We start from the raw sequence: 23,651 nt of genomic DNA, 5'->3' as shown, positions 1-23,651 counted from the left end.
AGTGCAAGATGATGGTTATTTTGGAGGGTTTGTGATAGCTTTTGGAAGACAATAACATGAATCTAATTTCATGCCCACGCCTAACCTATTTTATGTATCACTACTATTTTATAGAGATAATAGTATATTGTGGGTGTGGTCTAACCATCTCAGAGATGGAGAGTTAGTACAATTTACTCACTCCGTCCTATAAGAATATACATTATTTTCTTTTTAGTTCGTCCCACGAGAATATACATTTTACAATTTTGAAAACTCTTTTGAGGTGGGACTCATTCCCCACTAACCCTACTTTAATTACTTTTTCTCGCTACTCTTCTCTTATTTTATCAATTTTACATTAAAAACTCAAAGTATATATTCTTTGGGGACGGAGGAAGTATTTAATTAGTTTGACAGGAAGAGATATGGACTAATGAAATGGTCGGGAAAGTGCCAAAAAATAGTAATGTTTTGGCATCATTTCTTGATGCTCAAAAGGTGCACCACTACTGGGCAGAGAGCACCAATTTTCTTGTTCTAACGAGTTATCATTCCAAATTTGAGCTAGAAATGAGAAACTCCCATGCAAATTACCTAGATAGCCAGCTACTTTTAATTTAATTTAATAAATATATTCATTTTATTTCTAAATATTGAAATTGTAATATAGTGAAGGAACGTAGATGATAAAAATAGGTGCAAAATGTTATAGTAATATTTAAAGGTTAGAGAGAAAAAGGGACATAATAATATAGATAGATGGTTCAAATGCATGATAATAATTATGAGAGTTCCTAAGCGGAGGCAGGCCTATTTCCTTGTATGGGATGCTCTCAAGTGCCCACTTCCCTCCATCACTATACACACACACACACACACACAATATTTAGATCTTGCTTAAAGATTTCTCAAAATTGGGAATACTCAACTTTTTTAGTACTAGTATTTATATATAGCATCAGTTGCCATCACTTATTGGGCAATTTAAATGGTTAGACAATATTAATGTACATTGTGTATGTCGACGGATTGCAAAGAAACAAGATGCTTTTTTTTTCTTTTGTATGTAAGTGAATCATTTGAAAAGATACTGTATTAAATTCCTTTCAATACTAGTACTCAACAAGATAAAAAGTACTACTAATATCTACCTTTAGTTTTCCGACACACAACATTCAAAAATAAATTTATTTTTCTATTATATATAACTAAATGTATACATGCACTATAATTTCGCAATATTTCCACTTGGACTTCAATAGTCACGTTTGGAATTTTGGGCCGTAATTGCTCCATGGCTGGGTATTGGCATAGTATATAAGCCGGCTTGACATATGTATAACAGTATAAGATCAGTGCAAAAGAAATATTTATTGATAATTATATGTATAAGAGCATATATCTTTGTTATGATTAGTACATGTTGAGAGTGATGATTTGAACTCAATTCTCCAAAATTTGAAACTTTTATAAGTAATTATTATGATTAAATAAATGAACTGTCAAGTTGTGAATAGCAAGTGTTTGTCTACCCAACAACTTGAAGACATGTATTATATACTTGCACATTGATAGCATACAAGTCTTGTTTCATATTCAAGAAAGATAATGAATTGAAGACCAATAAGCTAGAGTGTGTATGTATCCACCAAAAGGTTTACCCCTTAGCTTTTAAGTTACTATTAGTTCTAAGTGTGGTCCTAACAATTAAAGACTTACCTTAATCATATAACTCAGAAACAAAACTTCATCGACTCGACAAAGTCACGAGTTTTTAATAATGCATCTCTTGATGGAATTTTTGCATATATATTTAATTATATACGATCATTTATTCATTTATATGGATAAACATGTAACTATTAGGACGATGGTAAGTCGAATCCTCTCCAAATATAATACTTATTCGAGAACAAAGAGATTATATTATTGCCAAAGGCAGACCCAAGTGGAGAGCTTAAGAAATTTTCATTCAAAACTATAAAAATCAAGGAATTTTTTAAAACATTGTACGACAGCACCCATCTTCCGATCAAATAGTAAGAGTAGTTGTATTTTTTTTTTAACAAAACTAATTTTAGCATTTGATCATAGGAGAAAAAACTAGTCCATCGGTTCTCAAATATATACTACTGATAGTAGTATATCCTACCATGGAGATGCTGGAAGCCCTAACACTTGAATTAAGAACTATTTTACTTGGAAAAATATGTAGAATGAAGGATCATAAACAACTTAGCATAATATGACATCTTCAAAATGTTCAAAATTTTATGTAGAGCATTCCCCGTCGACTGTAAGACAAGTGTATAAGAAAATAAAAAAGAGGAAAAAATAAAAGAAAAGAATTGAATAGTTGATATATAATGAATGAATAAATTTATGAAGAAGAGAAATGATATTCATTAATTATGTATGCGTCATGCACAATCTTATGGTGGGTAACTAGGCATGCACACGGTTCGAAAACCGTCGGTTCCGGTTCAGAACCGGCGGTTCACGGTTCAAGATTTCTTGAACCTGAACCGGCCCGCCAAGGTCCCCGGCGGTTCCAGTTCCGATTCAAAAAACCGGCGGTTCCGGCGGAGGTTCAAAACCGCCGATTTTTGGCCGAAACCGCCGGTTCCGGACCGGTTCGGCGGTTCGTAAATTTTTTTTTCTTCTTCTCATTTTAGTGTTTATTTCAACAAGACTACAAGTCACAACTTATAAGTTACAATTTACACTTAATGTTGGACTTGAGCATTTGGGTTGAAAAGAGAGTGCATTGGATGATTCCCTTTTATAGCTACATGTTTTTTAATGTGTTGCTCTTTCTTTCAATGTGGGATAAAACTCCTTATTTATAACTACATGATACATCTCCATCATCTTTGTTTATATTAGTTTATATCTTGACTATCTTCTATTATTATTACTTAACAACAAATATAATTACATAAAGTATTATTCTTTAATTCTTTATCATTATCGATTTGTTTGTGTATAAGTTTGTATGTATGTTAACTAATAAATACCATTATACACATTAAGAGAATAATTATTATACAAATTGTATTAATCTAGCGATAACTATAATATGAATAATTAGTTATCTATATACAAATCATATTACTCAATAAGTGTTTATTCTTATCTATCAAGAATATATTCACAAATAATAATTTTATTTATATAAATTATACTACATCTATTAGAATAATAACTATTATACAAAATCATACTATTAGTCTACTGCTAATATATAAATATATAAACTATATTATACCACTAAACAAATCATTCTTTAGTTATCTATTTTTATCATTATTATACCAATTATATTAATTATTATTTTTTTCACATTTTAATCAATATATTGAGAAAAATTAGCAACATACTTACATTTAAATCCAATTATTTGAACACGTCCACATTCTTTAAATATACAAATTATTAGCAACATGCAACATTCAAATTTAATTAAACTATTCTAGTTGATGCTATTATTATCTATAAATTTGTCTTAGAAAAAGAATCATAACAAAAATAAAGATAAAGTTAGTGAATAATAAAATGTAGTAAAAAATAAAAAAGGTAGAAAACAAAAGAAAGTTTTGTATCCCAATTGGAAAAAGATGAATGAATGATCTAAACATGTAGTTATAAAAGAAACTTCAACATATTTTGTCCCACGTTGAAAATGAAACAAAAAATATTCAACGATGTCTCTATAAAAGAGAAACAACCTAGAATGGTTTCATAAATTCGCAAGTCCATCAAATATATATGAGCTATTATGAATTTATTGTATTCATCTATTTGTAAAAATTGGTTTTAAATATAAAAATCAATTTTTATAAATAATTTTTTTTTTAATTTCGGTTGAACCGGCGGTTCCGGTTTCGCATTTCGTTGAACCTGAACCGGACCGTGTGAACTGCCGAACCGTCTGGCGGTTCGAAACCGACGCGCATGTTTCGGTTTCGGTTTATGAACCGGCGGTTAACCGCCGGTCCGGTTCGGTTTGTGCATGCCTATGGGTAACCATTACAACCACGCGATCCACCAAACTTCACATACCTACACACACCAGCACGGATCCGTATGTTTGTGTGTGCTTCTTTTAGGTAATTGGTCAACCACTTTTTGAGCTTTAGAAATGAAGGATGCAATTTTTTAGCCAAATCTTACTTCAAAAGTAAAACGAAATCTAAACTTTTTACATCAAAAGCTCAAATTCAAATCTTACACCACGACATATATAATATAATACTCCTCAAAGCATAAATGTTAAGCCCTCGTTTCTCTCTAACAAAAAAAAACTAAATGGCCGTCTATGAGTACGTTTTAATATAATCTGAATTCACATTTGTAAGTGTAACAATATGTTGGATGATATATCTTGAATTCGTGGTATACTAGTAGTGGGAACGATTTGGTTTAAATTGTAAATTATACTTTGCAAGTGTAACAATATGTTGGATGATATATCTTGAATTCGTGGTATACTAGTAGTGGGAACGATATGGTTTAAATTGTAAATTATACTTTGCAAGTGTAACAATATGTTGGATGATATATCTTGAATTCGTGGTATACTAGTAGTGGGAACGATTTGGTTTAAATTGTAAATTATACTCCCTCCGTCCACAAAAATATGGTACTTTCATTTTCTGCACTTTTTTGAAAAAATAATACTAATAAATAGTTAAAGTGGAGAAAAAGTAAAGTACAAGAGAGAATAATGTAGAGAAGTCTTTTGTCTATATTATTCTCTCTCTTACTTTTCTTTTTCGTGGGCGGAGGGAGTATTATGGTTTTAGTTTATATTTAAAAAAAATTTATGTTACTATTCAGGTTTGGTTCTAAATCTTACTCGTCACGTGTATATTTGAGCCTCTACATGCATATATATATATATATATATATATATATATGGGAGCTTTATTCTCCTATTCATCCCTTAGATCCTTTATTCTTCTTAATATGGGCCGTTAGATCTCATTCATCAACGGTCCAGATGATCTGCATTATTACACTATAATGGTGCATTATTAGTCGATGTGCATTATTCAACTGAAAATTTGCATTATTACTATATAATGGTGCATTATTAGTCGATGTGCATTATTCAATGGAAAATCTGCATTATTAAAAGACACGTGACACTAATCTAACCGTCGGATGACAAAATCGTGGGGCTGAGATCAAGAAGGAAAAAGGAGAAAATATGCAAAAAGGAAATGAATACATCGCTGACACTAATCTAACGATTTCCTTTTAGTATCATAGGAGAAATGGCAAAATGTTGTTGAAGTCCCAAAATCATCGCTGACATAAACATGCTGTCATTAAAATTATCACTTCCCATAGAAATTAAAATGTATGGAATACTCATGGATTTGTAAGATGAAGAGTCCTAAGTTCAAAGAGATACTACATAAATGGCATTGGCTAATATAGCACATTTGAGTAGAGAGAGAGGAGATATGTAAGCATGGAGATCATCATGTTCCCTCTTTTTATTGCCTTAACCTTTTCAACTCCTCTTTCTTTATCTATTCATCCCAACCACATCATTTTTTCTACTATACTAGTATCATATTTTATGTGTATTATGTGGGGCTTAATTTCACCTCTCTTCTTTAGTATGGCAACGTGGCATATGTTCAAGAGTTATTTCGTGGTGGCCTCATATGAGATGGTCCAAGGTTACCACACTACAAAAAAATCGCATATTAGGGACAGAATTAGTGACGGAGAACAAAAGCTCAATGGCTAGTGACGGATTATTGACAGAAATAGGTCAGTCACTAATTAGTGACATATTATTTCGTCACCAATACTAATTTACTACCTGTGTTTTCTGTCATTAGGTTGCTTAGTATCATTATTGACGGAAAAATCCGCCACTAACATTTTTTAGTGACAAGCTAATTATTGACGGATCTACCAATACTCAATCCATCACTAAACATGTTATGCGAAGAAATTTTGCTGATTAGTGACGGAAAATTTCCGTCACTAAATAGAAAATTTTTTGTAGTGCCAATTTGAATTTCCGTCACTAATCAGCAATTTTTTTGTTGTGCCAATTTGAATTATTTAATATTTTCTAGTTTAAATTTGTCACACAAGTTTTCATATATATAGGCTCTTTTGTGTACAGTACAGTATATGGTCTGCACTCTGCACTCAAATGCATCACTACTAGACATGTTATTGTAGTAGTAAATTTATGACATATGAAAAAAAACGATGAAATATAAATACATAACTCACAATCACATTTCCAAAAATAATTTTGTCAAAATACTATATGGAGTAACATTTATGTATAAATTGATTAGAAAAATGCTACCCTACACCGTTCAAAAAGGTCAACCAGACATGCATGAAGATGTGAAGATATTTGTGTAAAATAGAATATGATTCAATAAGCTAATCTATGGGGCAAAATTATGATCAAAGTTTTTAGAGGTTCAAACAAAAAATTTTGCATGCATGAATCACAAAATGGGATCAACCATTAAATTTCACTAATGTGCTTTTAATTATATATTGGATGATGCACATATATGTACATTAACTGGTACAAGTCTACTAATCTTCTTATAAGCCCATTATCCCTTTCATGGGCTTGTAAATCTTCTTACTCTTTGGAGAAAGCCCAATCTTAGCTAAGCCCATTAGTTCTCTTTTAGGACATTGTTTACACGAGTAGATTTTAATCTACACTTTGTTTTGTCAGAATTGAAAAAAGATATCCTATAAGTTGGGTATATATTTGAAAAGTATAAACTTATTAAGCATATACAGTATCAACAATGATAATCTATAATAAGATATTTGTATTAGGTTATTTATAAATTGAAGAACAAATATAAACACACCAATTATTTATTTAATAAAATTATGAGTCTTAAGTTATTGGAGCGCTATTTTTTTTGGTTTACTTATTAATATCTTTCAATCGTTTAAATATTAAGATTTAATTTGCAATTAACCCTTCTATTAGGAATCAATTCAAATCTGATCGGGTTGATGATGTTCACAACTAGATTCTTCGGTCTAATACTATCATGTTCTAAAGCAAACAAGCTACACTAGTATAAAATAGACCATACCCAAAAATTCTAATTGGTCAAGTTTTAAGCAAACAAGCTATACTAGCATAAAACAGAACCAAGTTATTGTGATACTCCGAGAATTTGGACCTTATTTCAACACAAAAACGAAAGCATAGAGGGCATGTTTGGTGTGAAAGATGATATCTTATGATTATATATAATGTTTGGTTTATATGATTGAATCTCGCAACTTAATCTTAAATGGATAATTCTATGATAATAAGTCATGGTCACTCCTCCAATTAAAATAATCTCACAACTTAATCCTAATTAGATCATCATATGTATACATTTGTATAGCCATGACAATCGAACGACATCAAAATAGAATGATTTTTAGTTAGGCAAAGGGTGATTCTTCCAAACAAGTTCTTTCTACTTTGATAGTAACATACAGTATATCTTTCAACTCAATTTCAACCAGTCTTGATAAGTCAAACCTAATGTCCGAATTTTCTTCCTCTCCCACAGATCCTCACATCACTTTCTCTCTCCTCCCTCTCTTGATACCACAAAATATTTCTCTCCAAACCTCCGTTTTTTTACATCCTCTAATGGTTTCATGGAACTCTTTCCTCCAAAATATAAAAAACTAAATATAGAACAGAGTTAAAAAAAACAGTTGTAACTAACTAAATCAGAGACAGGATGGCCTTGTCTCTTCTCCCCCTCCTCGGCCTCCTGTCCACCATCCTCCTTCCGCAACGGCGGCACATGCAGCTCCCATGTTGCGCACGTCGTGATGCCCCTCGACACGAACTACATACGTGGCACGATGGTCAATCAGCTCGCTTTTCTATCAATTATTGAGTTATGTTCTATGATTGTTCACCAAAAGTAACCTATTGAATTTGTATGTGAAAGACAATCAGAAGTTGGCCGGCATAAAAGAATTTTAACTTTCTCACCTCTTCTATATATGAGTTTTAATGACAAATTATTTTTAAAAAATAAGTACTTTACATTTATGTATCATTCACATACTATTACACATAGAATTTACTTACTGCAGAAGTAGGAATTAATCATAGTTGGGTTAAGCTATGACTTTATTAACTAATACAGGAATTTTACAGAGTTGTTTTTTGTCACCAGCAGAGACAGTTGTTTATGTCATCAGCAGCATGAACGCAGTTCACTCTCAAACTCGAACTTGAGGATTTAAAGGTCGACACACAGGTAACTGATGATGGATCCAGCTCGTCTTTTGGTTCGAGAACTAACCTTCCACTTCTCGACCAGTATCTTCTTCATTCTTGTACACATTGCAACCGTGGTCGCAACTCCCACTTCAGTGATCCTGGGGCAGTACACCATGTGGCACGACTCCAGTAACGTGCACCTTCTTGAAAGATAGCCAACCCCCATGTCTGTTATCTGGCGACAATGTGATATCACGATGTTCTTCAGTAAAGGACAACCTTCGCTCAACTCCATCATCGCATTATCCCCCAGATTCTGTCAGATGGGAAACAGATTGTTAGGAACTGTGGAGCTGTAAAATGAACATCCAATATAAAGTAACAAGCTTGAGATGCAAATTACTAATTACAACCAATTGAAACAGAGTGAGGAAATTTGAGTCAGAGTTTGAAGCCAAACCTGAAGAACGCTTATATCCAGAGAATTGAGTTCAGGGCTGCCTCTAGCAATAGCAATTATTCCAGCATCCCCAATTTGGTGGCAACCACTTACATTCAATTGATGTAAGGAGCAGCCTTGACCTATTGAAATCAGTGCTTCATCCCCAATCCTGGTGACCACAGAGTAGATCTAAGATCATGTCAACCGTAAAAAGGTGTTCTGGGTAGAATTACCATAGCAAAATCAGATCGAATGTAAGAGTTCAATCAGAAATAATAAAGCTGCAACTATTCCAAACCATATAGGCAGCTTTAGTTGCATGATAACATTGATCGCTTATACACATGACAACAAATTGTAAGGTTAGAAAGTTATATGATTTTCAGAATAGGAGTTTTCCCGCAGAAGAGCACAAATTAACAGAGCCAGGACGCAAGAGCAAGAGAGCTGTAGACGGTATTTATACTGTATCAAAGCAAGCCAGTCACATTACATTTAAAATAGAAGGGGAAGAAAAGAAAACCAGAGTAAGGGGATAAACAAGTGATGTGGTAAACAGGCATTCAGTACATTAACATCCGAACCCTTTGAGACAAAGATTTTGTATTTAACTCTGTCCTTTTTCTTGTAATATAACTTTCACGATACTATGAAAAATATACAGCTTGTGATAGCACAGCTCCAAAAGCTAATCTAACAATATAAATTAGAAGAACTCCTTGTGGAATCCAAGGCAGCATTATAAATGTGTATATATAGAACACAGGCACTAAGTATAATCATCCCATACAAGAAGGGAGAGAGGAGGATCACAAACCTGTCACAGAATCGAAGAGTGAGGTCAGTCAGAAATTTACAGTTTTCTCCAATGGCAACTATTCCTTTATTTCCCACCTGTCAATGGTGCAATGGCAAAATATAATTAGGACAAAAATAGAATAAAGGATTAAAGATATGATTTAACAGATAGCAAAACAATGATAAACTCTTTCCTGCACCAGCATGCAGTTTTTCATTATATAGCTAGAGTTTTTGCAAGACGTAGTAACCCTGAAAATTTTGAGGGTGTTGATAGATGCGGAGTTTCATTTGGAAAACAGAAATTATCACTGTCATATGCAATACCTTAAGTTTTTTGCACTCTATGTACAGTGCTAAATTTAAGCAAGCATTTCAACTACCATAATTATAATGGACAACATAGCTTTAAAGGACATGATAAACTCCAAAATACAAATTGGAATCCTTTAAGCCACCTTTCCTGGCAATTCCTAGGATAGATTATGGATGCCTGACAGGGACCTGATATTCTATTTTAGTTGTTATGATTTTATTTACTTTCCACAGTGGTTAGGATTTGATTTGCTTTTGATTTGCTTTCCTAGTTTATAGGAGATTTTTTGTACCACACATATTATAAATATGGGTGGAGTCTTTTATTATTATCAGAATGAAGAATTAATTTTGATTTGCTTTCCTAGTTTATAGGAGATCTTTTTGTACCACACATATTATAAATATGGGTGGAGTCTTTTATTATTAACAGAATGAAGAATTAAATTATTAATCTCATTCTCTCGATCTGGCGTGAAACGCCCCCTAGCACCTCAACTAGGGTATTTCTCTCTACAAAGTCAACGCTATTTTTCTCTTCTTCAACATTTTCTCAAATAATCTCTTCCATAGGAATTAACCTCACATTAATTCTTATCAATGCCAAATTAAGTAAACCAGCCAAACAAATAGGAAGATATGTGCCATGGACTTAGACCTAACTAAATCCTCAAGAAGGGCGGTAACTTAATCTAGGTAGCACAATGTTACATACAAAAAGAACATCTTGTCGGGTCAGATCACAAGAGAAACAAATTAGCTTTAGAGTAAATATAACGAATGTATAATAATTTCATGATGTTTATCAACAAGAGGAAGAGTACCTACCTCATAACATCGGCGAATATGAAGTTTCTTTAAGTTCCTACAGCCCATGGCTATACTACACATGGAATCATCCCCAATCCCTGAGCAATCTACCAAGTGAAGAGCTTGCAAGAATTTGCATCCTTTACCAATTTCACTTAGGGCACCACTTTCTATCCTCTGGCAATACAGCAAGGCTAGCTCAGAAAGTCGGCTGCAGGCATGACCCAACATACAAAAGTTAAATCAGTTTACCAATAGGTACAAACATAGGAAATCAGTGTGCAAGTTCCAAACAGGAAACAAACAAGAGGCCAAGGTTAAAAACAGTTATTCCTTACTCATGCAGTCCCTATAGCTAAAGAGGAAAAGACCAGAGCAAAGTCGGAGTGAAAAATGAGAAGTCCAAATGCAAGTAGAAGGAAATCGGAAAAAGGGGACCGGACACTTACGCACAAAATTTTCCAACAGACTTGAATCCATCAGTTCCAATATTGTGGCAGCCATTAATTTCAATATGCATAAGCTCAGAGCAACCGACAGCTATAGAGTCTAAACCCATGTTACTCAGAAGGTAGCAGTCACTCAATGTAAGATTTGTCAACTTCTTACATCCCCTCCCAATGGCAAACAGGCTCCTGCAGAAGCATATATGAAAGACTATAAGTAGGCTAGGATATGATCCATATCAATTAAGTTTTATTTCAAGCCACAACGGAAGGAAATCATAAAAAGGAAGAAACTCCGAGTCTTTAGTATGGGAAGTAGAATAATGCTGCTGCAAAAAAATGGAATACATACAAGATATTCAATATAGACCAAGAACCCTATTCAGACGCTAAAACTGCCCTAGATTACATATCAAACACATAAACCAATTCAAGTAGAATAAGACCAACACATGGCTTATAATGAATAGCATTTTTACAAGAGTAAGTGTAGGAAAATAAGACTAGTCCTTTTAATGTGCCATAGAGGAATAACAATTCAGTAATCTTTACACCTAGTTTACTAGGCCCGCCTGTTCATTGAGCCATCTACTGCCTGAACCAAATAATAATATATAAAAGCAATCGTATTCACAACGAACTTAAGATTGTAAGGGTTTTGAAATATGATAGCACCAATCATAATCTTGGATAGCATCATTATTTTTAAACACATTATATTTTAATAGATAATTGTAGTGACACTATATTTTCCATACTTATAAATAATTCACTTCAAAGTTATTGGACTAGGACAAGATGGATGTGCATCCAGCTCTTATGTATATTGTTGAAAAAACATAAATTACATAAGAATTGAGTGTATTTAGTTAAATGATTCAAACTTCTAAAGTAGAGAATTCCACAGATGAACTGGAAATAACCCAGAGGAGAAAAGGTCACCTGTCTGTCAATTTCTGGAAGCTGTATAGAGCCAATACCACCAACGATGAACAATATATTCCAACAGCTTGTAGAGCCTCATCAGTAATATTTAGACATTGCAGTTTCAGAACTTTCAGTGTGGAACATCTTTTTGCCACAGCAAGCAAGCCTTTGTCATTGATGATCTCTGAGTCCAGTGATAGAGATTCAAGAGATCTACAGTGAGATCCCACTGCCTCTAGTGAGATATCAGTGATCTTAGCACATGCAGCAACCCCGATTGATTTCAAGGTCTTTCCACAACCAATGGCCAGTTGAACCAGTCCTCTATCAGTCAATCCTTCACAAAATCGTAAGTTCAAATCCTGAAGAGAACTGCAGCATTCTCCTACAGCAGCTAAACCTTCATCTCCAATGTAGCAGCCCTGAAGTAGCAGACACAACACAACTGAGTGATTGCCCTTGGCAAAAGAGTAATCAACATGTAATTTAACAAATATTGGACACACAAAAAAGCTTAAAAAGCTTCTAAAACCATACAACCACAAGCTATTATGGGTTATGGAAAGGAGGAACTGAGACTTATGATGTCTTTTCTTTTTCTTTTTTTCTTTTTTTTTTGGGGCACACACATGTCCTCATTGCATTGAACCTGAAAGTAAGAAAGTGAGATGCAAAAAGTGTTTATGCTTCTTGGGAAAATGCAGATACAATTTCGAGTAGTATCTGAAAATTCATGTTTTGCCCTTAACCAAAGAGGTCCTTATCATAATTCACTTTCAATATTCACTACATGGTGGTTTTGGATGAAGCAGATACAGTCGTATATTTATTACAGTGACTAGGATAGAGTGCTAAATCCCTGATCTAATCCAGAGTACAGATGACAGAAAAATATCAGAAGGAAAATTGAAAAAAACAGATAGATAAAGTAAATTCAGGCAGTCACCTGTAAATCGAGAGATTTAAGTGATCGACATTTTTCTGCAAAAGATTTTAACCCTGCGTCTGTTAAGCTAGAGCACCATATAAGGCTCAATTTTTCAAGCTTTACAAAGCTTCCCCCAACAGCTTCCAGCCCATAGTTTGATAAACAACTAGCTCCCATGCCATCATCGCCAAACGCAATTTGATCAGATCCTTCATCCCACCTGCCCCTCGTAAGTGAACGGCGACGTCTTTTTCCCTGCTCTCAGGAAGAAATCATGGACGATTAGAAGACAGCTCATGGAATGTGAATGAAAATATATATCGCATGTATGTATATGTCATTCACCAAAAGTTTGAACACTTTTGTTAAATCAGCTTACTATGCTACGGTGCATCGATAATTTTATGCTACTATTGGAAAGTTACCCTAACAAATAGTACTCCATAACGGTAAGAAACGAAAATCATTTACCATGTGATTTATCCTAAACAAGTAGTGCTGTTATTCAGCTATACATTGAACACGTCTGATTCATCTTTTGAACCAGAAAACTTAACGAATCGATTTGGAATCTTTTGTAGACCAAAGCAAAGTTTTTGTATTCATCTTACATATCAGATATCTTAACAAGCGAACTTCGAATTTTTCATTGAACAAATAATTGTTTTTTTAATGATAAGCTAAATTACATAAATTAAAATCGAATCCAGAGCCAAATTCACGAAAAAAGTTAGTCAAACAAAGCAAATCCTCCACCAAATTCACCAATCATAAATGAATTGAATTGTAAGGAAGATGAATTGCAAGCAAAAACTGAAAGATCCACTCACGCATTGCACAGGTAGCGTGGCGGAGATGCGCTCGTCGACGAATACGTATTGTATATTCGGAAAGAGACGGCCGAGCAGCTCGACGAGTTTGTCGGGGGAGGCGGAGGCGCCGATGTGAATTGTGTCGCGGCTGAGGCGCTCAAGGCTGAGCCACCGCTTGCAAACCAGCGAGCAGGCGTCGCGGCTCGGCTTCGCATCCAGGCGCCGGAATATTTCCACTATCAATTCGTCCGGCAGAACGCCGTTCATTAGATCAGACCTTTTCATTTTGCCTCAATTTCAACTTCAGTTTGCTGCAATCAAGTCGTGAGAAATTTTCAGTTTTTAGGATGATCGTGAATCGTGATGTATACACACGCATATATAATCAAATATACAGCATTTTGCATAGTCGCTACAGTGAGGGAATTTCACCGAGCTAGAGAGAGAAAGAGAAGAGAGAAAAAATCGGTTGAGGCCGTGGGAATAGATTAATTGAGATTGCTTTAGATGTGATTAAATCGAATAACTTTGTGGGAATTATACGTTTATAGTGAATTAGATAAATTATTACTACTACTACTAATCTTACAATGCACAGTTACTTTTATCTTTGCTAAGATCCACTTCACATTTTAACTACTCCGTATTTCCTTATTTTAGAAATAAAATATGTGCTTGTTAATCACATCTTGCCAACACAGTTCCACTTCACTTTTTTAACTTGTTCCTTATTTAAGAAACAATATCCACAATCCATCATTTATTTTCATAACTCAAGTCTTCTTATAAGTGTGTGTAGAAGCTCCATTCGGGCCGAGACTAGTTTCCGGCAATCAAATTATGTAATATGAGCAAGGGGATGTCGGGCATGTGAGGGACGTAGACACCTCGGGATGCCGATAGGTAGGGCATCAAAGATCTGACAAAATCGAGAGTTCTCGCCAAAAACAAGGCAATGTACCACTAAAGCCATTCATCTTTGCCGGACATAGTGCAAAGATAGTAGTAGTACAAATGTGCAATTGAAGGGCAATAAGACCTTAGTTTTATATAAAATGATATTTTATTATCCAAACTCCAAAGTGATACTACTACTAATCTAGAAAATGCAACAAATACAATTGAACTTGGAAGTACAATTGTACAAAACATAGTAGTAATAGATAGGAATGTAGTCCGACATAACAAGAAACTTTTATTAAAACTTTGGGAAACGATAGAGGGGTACTTCTCACAAGTCAATGCACCATGAATGGAGAAGAGTGAACAAAAGTTTGCTCAGCTCAGCCCTGAAGGCCAATAATACCTGCAACAAAACAGACAAAGTTAGTAGATGTCTCATGCTTCATCGGCATCGATTTGCTAGTCAGATTGTCTTTTACACAGACTGCAGCAAAGGTAATGTTAGTTTTTTTAAGATTGAGCCTGTATCTGTTTGTTGGGGTCATGGTATGAACGTACTAAAATAATTACTCGAATTGTGACAAGTTCAAGGATTTACTCATTCTGTCACAATTGGTTATCTGTGGAGAGTAGCTGGCTAGCATGAGATATCTATCTATCTATCACAATTGACAGATGTCGCATCATGTTTCAATAGTGTAAGAAGATGAGAATTTATTTCTTACCACAAGCAATTCTACCACCAGCATTGCCGGTGCTCTTGCTCAGTTCATGTCCACCTGAGATAGCAGGGAGAAAGTATGTGAACATATTGAAATAAAAGTAAGGAGATTGAATATAGTTGGACAGAAAGGGGAGGCGGGAATAACCACAGAAAAATAAGTAATGATAATGCTTACAAAATATGTACTAATAGGATATAACTAGTTACTGCTTACAATGATGTCCCACGCAGGACTAAATTTAACAAATGGTTTTTTGTATTCAAGTCAATATCCCCTCCAGGAGAATGAGAAGATTGGCTGGCATTATGGATGCGTTTTTCTTCTCTTTTCTTTTCTTTTTAAAGAAAAAAGACATGCCAACTTCATATGAGCAAATTAAGCATTAAAAAATGGCAGAGATGCATACCCTTTCCAAGATCATCAGGATCACCATGAACAACAACTGCTCTTCCAATGATGGAATGTGGTCCACTCAGTGGGATCTGTCAAAGGAAAAGCAATAGGAACCTTAATATACTTGAGAAATAAAATAATGTTATGTATTTATAAGATATCATGGAAAAGAAAAACACCTGCTTGTCAACAATGGTGAAACTTGCGGTGCCTGAAACAAGATATCAGAAGGGAGTTGGGCTCAGAGTGGATTCGAGATAAAAAAAATGTCAGGCACAGAAAATACCACAAACATCAACGAGCGTAAGCATAATGCACACACAAAATGTCAGGCTTTGATGTTTTCTTCATCAAGAAAATTCAATAATCCATAAAAACAACTGCCATTAAGTTCGAAGATTATGCGAGATGGTCTGTAGTGCAAAGAAATACAGATGCCTAAGAAAGATAGAATACAACACTTTAAAAAAAATGGGTGAATACCATCTTCTCCAGCAGTGATATTCCCAAGGTCACCAGCATGGCGAACTTCATCTTCGGGGGCACCATGCTCTTTGCCAGCAGGGTTGAAATGAGGTCCTAAGATTCGGACACCATGACCAATTTTAATCAAACAATTTTTGCTAATTGATAAAAAAAGATTAATCAATGCAGCCAAATGTATGTACAACAGAGCCATCACAAATATTGCAAAAAATTTACCAGTCGACATGCAACCGTTGGTGGTGTCACCAAGGGCATGCACATGAAAGCCATGGAGTCCAGGCTTAAGGCCAGAAAGGTTTCCAGTGACAGTTGTTGGACCTGATGAATAGCAACAGATAAAGATTTTTAAAAAAAAAGCATCCGTAAACCAACCATGTAGCAACATCGCAACTGATTTCATGAAAATGATAAATACCATCTCCCTCCTGGGTGAAGCTGACAGTGCCAGTAACACCCTCGCTGCTGTTAAGAACTACAACAGCCTTCACCATGGTTATGTTTTTATGTGTTCTACAAAGTTCAAAAAGAAACACCTCAACGATCTCGTGCAAAATAAAGTAACATCACAAACCAAGCATTCAGTGAAATGGTAAACAAAAAGCATATCCCAAAACATTGCGAATAGTATTGAAGTTTCAGATCAGATTGTTTATCTGACATCAAAATGATACGGAAAGCTTCAAAAAAGATCAACTCATGCTATGAAAGACCATAAATCCATTAAAACTCAGAAAAGTTCCTCTATTCATACGAACTTCCATTCCATACAGAAAATTTGCTTACTGAATAATTATTTTCAATCCAGATTAAGCAAGATACTGTATAATCCATACTCCAACCATAAGATGAAAGATCCAAACAATTCCACCACACAAACACTATTCAAAACTCCATTAAAGACGGAATGAATCACACTCAAAAACGAACGTACTTCAAACTAAATCAATCTACGATAAATAACGAAATAGCAAAGTCAGATTCAGACTAGATCAAAAATAGCTTGAATAATAAGCTGAAAGTAATCAACAAATCAAATAAAATACACATTTTAATTTTAAAAAAATCCGAACAATGAATAAACAATTAAAACTAATCAAACACGGTCAATTTTTTCTCTTCTAGTTTTTGTATGGAATAAATTTTACCTCAGAACGCCCCTGATTGAAGCAGTAGAGCTATGGAAGAGAGAGCAGAGCGATAGGGAAATACTGAGAAATGGAAGATTCTAGATAAAATGCAGACTATATAGAAAAGAGAAGGGTAAGGGTAGGTGAAGCCCATAAATTTCCATTTATCTTAATATTTTCACCTACATAAATTTAAGAAGATACCGTCACTCTAATTTGAAGGCAATAAATTTAGGATTATAAATGACATAGTGTGGGTAACTGAATTTTAATGTAGCGGGCTATAAATTATTTTCGGCAAATACATATGTCTAGTTGAATTTTGAGTCAACTTTAGGCCTAGTTGAATATAGATTGGTCAAGTTGAAAATTTAATAAATTACAAATTTTCTCACTTTAATATTTAATGTTTGGATCTCAGGCCAGCTTAATAGGCTAATCGAGCAAAAATTTAACAATAAAAATTCTCATATATATTTATTATTCTTAAATAATCCTATATTTATAATAAATAAACACATGAAAATTAAACATCTAATTATAACAAATATAATTTTAAAAATTTTAAAATTTCAAAAGTTACATAATATATAGTTATGATAAGTTATTAAACGATAGTTTGGCCTCATTAAGTCAAAATTACGGGATTACAAACTGTCAAAAAATAAAATTCGAACAATTTTTCATAAAAATTTCACTTCACTACATTATCTCCAACTTGAAATATTATCTCCTAATACATTTGGTGATGCAATTCATAATACATAATTATGAATTGACAAGTGAATCTCATTATAAATTGTCATTTTATAGTTGTACATTAGATAATCCATTTCAGCCCAAACTTATTATTTTGGCTATCTTGGACTGTGTTAGCCCAATCTATTTGACATTTCTATATACATATTTCAATGTATTGAGCCACTTGTGAAGTGTGTGATACATAGATTAAAAAAACCACCCACAATCAAATAATCCAAGCATACATTTCACAAACTAGCACTATATATATAAACAAACTCACCCATAAACACTGGCAAACAAACCTTTGTCTCATATCCTTCACATGTCCACATGCAATCCACTTACACATTTCATCACTACCCAATTATCAAACTAAAACTTTTGTGGCACTTCACCCCACATTGATCCCTCTCAATCATTCCCATTTCATTATATCATCAATCACTCCCAACACTAACTAATCCCTCCTCCCATTAAATCATCACCACCAATGGCTTTTCCCTACTTCCTCATCACTACTCTTTTCCTATTCCTCACACTATCAATATTCCCTTCTCACCAAACAACTCCCACCATCTCCGCCGCGCCGGCGCTTCTTCCGCTCCCTCCCGACACGCCGCTGTCGCCGGATATCGCCCCCCTCCTCCCCTCTCCCGGAGGCTCCTCGGGCACCCCGGGATCTTCCATGCCGACCATCCCCTCCACCCGGAGCCAGAACCCGGACATGCTCGACCCGGTCGGGCCGGACACCGCCCTCGCGCCGTTCGCCTCGCTCCCGGAATCCTCCGCGTTCAAGATTCCGATCAAAGGGTTTGGGAGTGGATTTTTTGCTTTTTTAGCGGTGTTCATGATATGATAACTGCTTGTTTTTGTGATGAATATTCTCTAGCTAAATTTTACTCATAGAAGTTGTATTTGATTCTTCAAAGTATATATCAATTTGTTATGTTATTATTTATTTCATTTTATTTTTGGGTTTATTGAGCTAAAATATGACGAAATTGGATTAATGTTGAGTTTACCGTAAAGTGAATTGTTTAGTAAAGTGTTCTCTGCAGAAAGCTAGTTTTTCAAAAGTTTCTTTAATAAAAGGAAGAAAAAAGGGTGTTACGATTTTCCAGGTAAGTGAATTTGTCGTGACTTTGGAATAAATAGTAAATTGTCTTTGAAAATGCTTGATCAATAATAGATTCGTACATAGTAGTAAGACATGAGATTTTAATTTATTCATAGACATAGATCAAATGGCACATGTTTGGTAGAGATTACCAGTGATGTTGGTCAGTGCATGTCTTCTTTATTACTATTATTTGTAGTCTCCTATTTATTTAAGTATTTTTTTGGTACATTATATTATATGGAATCGGAAAGAGATATGGTACTATTTAGTTTTAGGTGTATGCAAATAATTAGCCTAATATCTCCCTCTTTTGACCTACCCCTCATCACAATATTTGACCGCGCCGTTGAACAATTTGAGGCTCCCAAACTCAAAAGATACAAATAATTGGCCTAACATCTCCCACTTTAGACTGCCATAGAACAAAGAAGAATTAGTCATCACTCGATTATTTACTATTTTATCAACGTTATTCTAAAATTATATCCCAATATTTAACAATTTTATCAATTTAATTTTTTAAACTTATCAATTTTAGGGCAAACCTTTTGAAATTGTATCAGTACATATCATTTGATGATCATTGAAATTTTACTACTCCATTAGTTGAGATGCGACATAGCGTGCGAGAAGACAACCCCATTAATATTTGGCTACAAAAATAAGTTGTGCTCAATGCTAATATTTTATTAATGTTTATCTCAAAACTAATGAAAATTTGGGATATTACTGATATAATAGTCTCTGTTATGTGTTATACACAATTATTAATTTGAGATCCGACCCCAAATCACCATGTGCAAACCATTAACTTTAACAAATGAAATTAGTGCTACATTTAAAAAAAAAAAAAAAAAAATGAAACAAACTTTCCTCCAACTCAGCACAACAAATCAGTTCCAATAACCATGGCAATAGAAAAAGGAAATACTATAATCCTAATTATTTGGAACTCAATTAATAGGTTCAAGAAAAATTCTAGACTTATACATGACTTGCTCAGACACCAATTCCTTCACAAATACAATGTAAAAGAAAACAGAGAAGAGGAAAGACAGCTTCAAATATAAATTAATAGGAGGATCCAAACAAGAAAGATGAGCTAGATGCTTCAAACATGAACAAAAAGACCAACACCAAGAACTCGAGGTGAGGGTTTGTCATGAGATGGCAGCAACAAACATTGATTGAAATATATGATGATCTCTGGCTACAGAACTTCTCCTAGAAACCCGATTGGTTTCTTCACTTCTTCTCCAAGAGCTCCTCGATCAGATCAGCTGCTTCTTGAACGGTGCTGATGCTCTGGGCGCTCTCTTCCTCCACGCAGATTCCAAACTCCTCCTCAAGCCCCATGACGATCTCAACCTGGCCACAGAGAAAGATGCCGTTTACTCTCACAGTGAAACAAATTTTGGAAAATATATCGTACTCCATATCTTACAAGGAAAAGAGTAAAAATAGATAGTTCATATTATTATACTATACTGCAAATCTGCAATTGTGACAAAATGAATGCCCATCATAATAATTAAATGGTAAAAAAATTGATGCTACAATTCATGTATTTTGCATTACCACCATGAGTTTAATCACATGTTGTTCACATAACTTATTTAAGAATGAGACTCAACTCAAGTAAAAGATATCTCTAATTCTTTACATCTACATCTACAACTAGCAACAAGCACCTCACACACAATAGCTAAAAGTGAGTTCGTTTTTTTCCAGAAACAGAATAAAGGCTATCCATACGCCAAAAGGTGGATAGGTATGTTGAATAATCCTGACGTATAAGGCAACAACAAACATTTCATAGCACCCATGTTTGTAATAGAAAATACTTTACCGTGTCAAGAGAGTCAGCACCGAGTACAGAAAATTTCGACTCTCCGCAGACATCACGGTCATCAGGAAGAGCCAGCTGTTTCCTCACTATGTCGACTACTTTGTTTACGGTCTCTGGCTTGGCCTGCTCCACAGAAGCGTTCAGAATTATTCGTAACATCAACACATACAACAAAGAGACCAAGTCTCGACAATTGGAAGCTGAATACACACCAAGGAAAAGCGGATAAGTCTAGAAACAATAAATGACAATAAAAATACTTACTGCGCACGCAATGCGGAAGCGACGAACAGGCAATCTGTGAGATTGGAAGCCATTCCCAGTGAATGATAGTGAAGCCTTCTTCAGATTTGAAACCTGCAGAAAATGCAACAAAATTAGGGGAAATTAAGATTTAATGATCGTATATGAATAAGCATACTTATTGAAATAAGTTATTGAACTCAACATTCTTTGGTGAAAGATATTTTCGTTCATAACTCTTGCAAAAAACCATCAAAACTGTATTCAAAACACACACACACACCGGGCATCCCAGTGGAAAAAAAAACAGCAAAAAAACCCAATTTTGAAAATCCCTCAACTTTACCCACTATAATAAAACACCAGCCCAGGGACTTTCATATCACAATTCTACTTTTCAACATATCCACACACATACTCCCTCCGTCCCCAAAGAATATGCACTTTGGATTCGGCACGGCTTTTAATGCAAAATTGAGAAAATAAGAGAGAAGTAGATAAAAAGTAATTAAAGTATTGTTAGTGGAGAATGAACCCCAAAAGTGTTTCCAAAATTGAAAAGTGTATTCTTATGGGACAGACTAAAAAGGAAATAATGCATATTCTTGTGGGACGGAGGGAGTACTAATTTTTTGTATTAATAGTTATATTTTGATAAAATTAAATGAATAAATATTTAAAAATTATTTAAACTAGTGTTACTTAACAAAGTTGTATACTAGTATTAAATTAGAAAGGAGTACACATTTGCTCTTAATTAACCAAAGAAAAAGAAATTAAAAAACGGAAAAATTAATAGAGAGAAAGAAAACAAAAAAATTCTAGAAATTAAATAAAAAACATTGTCGGTGACTTACTCGAGTGGTGCCCCACCGTGGCAGAAAAAATTGTTAACCTATTGAAAACCCCCACATTTCATCCTCACTACAATAAAAAAACTCAATTTTGGGGTTTTTGGGTTTAAAACCCCCAATAGTGGAAGCCCTAAGACATCTTACATCTAAGTCAAAACCCTACAAACAATTTATTAGAGGCTGATACAAATAATCAATTTTGCATACAAAGTAGATCTGAAGAGTGAAGATTAAAACCCTTAAAAATATTTATATCCGATCGATAAATCAATAGATTGGAAAGCGAACAAAAAGCGATGGATCAAATTAACAAATAAAAAGGTCAATATGAAACCACTCATTATAAAATTCAATCTTCCACAATACAAACGAGCTCACTATATCCTTTGCGATAACTCAAGAAATTAGATACAGATCAATTTTTTTCGCAGCAAAATCACATATTTTTCTACTGAATATCACAGATAACAATAATCAAAGTAAACAAAATGCAACACACCAACAAAAACACAGAAAATATATAAACTGAAAAAAATTCAGCTCCACTAAACAAACATCACAAAAAATCACTAGAATCGATGAGAAAGTAACCTGATTTTGCTTGATTAAGGAAGAAGCGGGTGAGAACTTAACACTGGAAGCAGTAACAGAGGCCATGTTTTATGGGATCACAGAGAGCGGAACTGAAAAATTGAGAAGAAAAAGAGGGGGTGGCGGAGAGCACGAAGAGTGTGAACTGTGAAGAGTGTGATAATTAATGTATAAACATAGGAATTATAAATATATAGCAGCCGGTTTTGTATTTGTTCTTCATTGAAGGAATCGAAATTTGGGAGAATATGGTTGAAGGGGGGGGGGGGGGTAATGGGCTTTGTTTTGTTTGTTGGGTTATAGGTTTTATTTATTTCATACGAGTATTTTGTTTTGTTAGTAATACTCCGTTTTGTTAATTATTGCCAATTTAATTAGAAACAAATGTGTTGTACTTATTTTTACTAGTATGATTTATTTAACTATGTGATTTGTAATTTTTTCTATTATGTGGTTCTATAAAATTTGATTACGTAAATCTTTAATATTTTTTTAATTTCATAACCATCCAATTTTAAATAAAATATATGAAGCTAAAAATGATAAATCAATGAGAAATTGAAAAGATAAGTTATGGGATATTGAATACTATTGAGTGTGCAAAATTTATGGTCTCTATATTCTAACGTAGGGCTGGCAATTTTCGACACGATACGATAATCCGACACGAATCCGCACGAAATTATTGGGTTGGGGTCAAATCTTATTGGATCTGTGTCCTTATCGGGTTGACCCATTAAGAACCCGATAATTTCGGCTTGGGTTCAGGTCGGATGCGGGTCGGATACGGGTAACCCATTAAGAAATAATATTATTATTTTTATTATTATTTAAAACTATATATATTACTTTAATATTTTAATTTCTTATAAATTAGGTTTAAATAGTATAAAATAAATTTT

At 34.2% G+C, this 23,651-nt stretch overlaps 4 protein-coding genes across 4 annotated transcripts; 1 reads left to right on the top strand and 3 right to left on the bottom strand.

Annotated features, from left to right (window-relative positions):
- Positions 1-8,034: 8,034 nt before the first annotated feature.
- LOC121783327 (F-box/LRR-repeat protein 4-like) lies at positions 8,035-14,627 on the bottom strand. The gene is made up of 8 exons (XM_042181373.1): positions 13,733-14,627; positions 12,921-13,157; positions 11,990-12,396; positions 11,051-11,236; positions 10,620-10,812; positions 9,496-9,572; positions 8,697-8,847; positions 8,035-8,552 (listed from the first exon to the last, which is right to left on the bottom strand). Exons 1-8 carry the CDS (start codon positions 13,997-13,999, stop codon positions 8,256-8,258), a joined length of 1,815 nt encoding a protein of 604 aa, XP_042037307.1. The 5' UTR covers positions 14,000-14,627; the 3' UTR covers positions 8,035-8,255.
- Positions 14,628-14,758: 131 nt separating this feature from the next.
- Positions 14,759-17,512, bottom strand: LOC121783336 (superoxide dismutase [Cu-Zn] 2). The gene is made up of 9 exons (XM_042181386.1): positions 17,367-17,512; positions 16,637-16,731; positions 16,438-16,539; positions 16,219-16,314; positions 15,915-15,946; positions 15,749-15,824; positions 15,343-15,396; positions 14,997-15,020; positions 14,759-14,966 (listed from the first exon to the last, which is right to left on the bottom strand). The coding sequence occupies exons 2-8, from the start codon at positions 16,710-16,712 to the stop codon at positions 14,998-15,000; spliced, it is 459 nt and encodes a 152-aa protein (XP_042037320.1). The 5' UTR covers positions 16,713-16,731; positions 17,367-17,512; the 3' UTR covers positions 14,759-14,966; position 14,997.
- Positions 17,513-18,367: 855 nt separating this feature from the next.
- LOC121783319 (classical arabinogalactan protein 27-like) lies at positions 18,368-19,060 on the top strand. The gene has a single exon (XM_042181360.1). It carries the CDS (start codon positions 18,583-18,585, stop codon positions 18,946-18,948), a length of 366 nt encoding a protein of 121 aa, XP_042037294.1. The 5' UTR covers positions 18,368-18,582; the 3' UTR covers positions 18,949-19,060.
- Positions 19,061-20,140: 1,080 nt separating this feature from the next.
- LOC121783312 (acyl carrier protein 1, chloroplastic-like) lies at positions 20,141-23,013 on the bottom strand. Its single transcript, XM_042181348.1, has 4 exons — positions 22,750-23,013; positions 21,326-21,418; positions 21,062-21,184; positions 20,141-20,580 (listed from the first exon to the last, which is right to left on the bottom strand). The coding sequence occupies exons 1-4, from the start codon at positions 22,813-22,815 to the stop codon at positions 20,458-20,460; spliced, it is 405 nt and encodes a 134-aa protein (XP_042037282.1). The 5' UTR covers positions 22,816-23,013; the 3' UTR covers positions 20,141-20,457.
- Between the last annotated feature and the right edge of the window lie 638 nt (positions 23,014-23,651).

The sequence above is a fragment of the Salvia splendens genome, chromosome 2 (genome assembly GCF_004379255.2).
Source record: "Salvia splendens isolate huo1 chromosome 2, SspV2, whole genome shotgun sequence".
Classification (NCBI taxonomy): Eukaryota; Viridiplantae; Streptophyta; class Magnoliopsida; order Lamiales; family Lamiaceae; genus Salvia; species Salvia splendens.
This window is presented reverse-complemented; position numbering and strand designations above follow the sequence as displayed.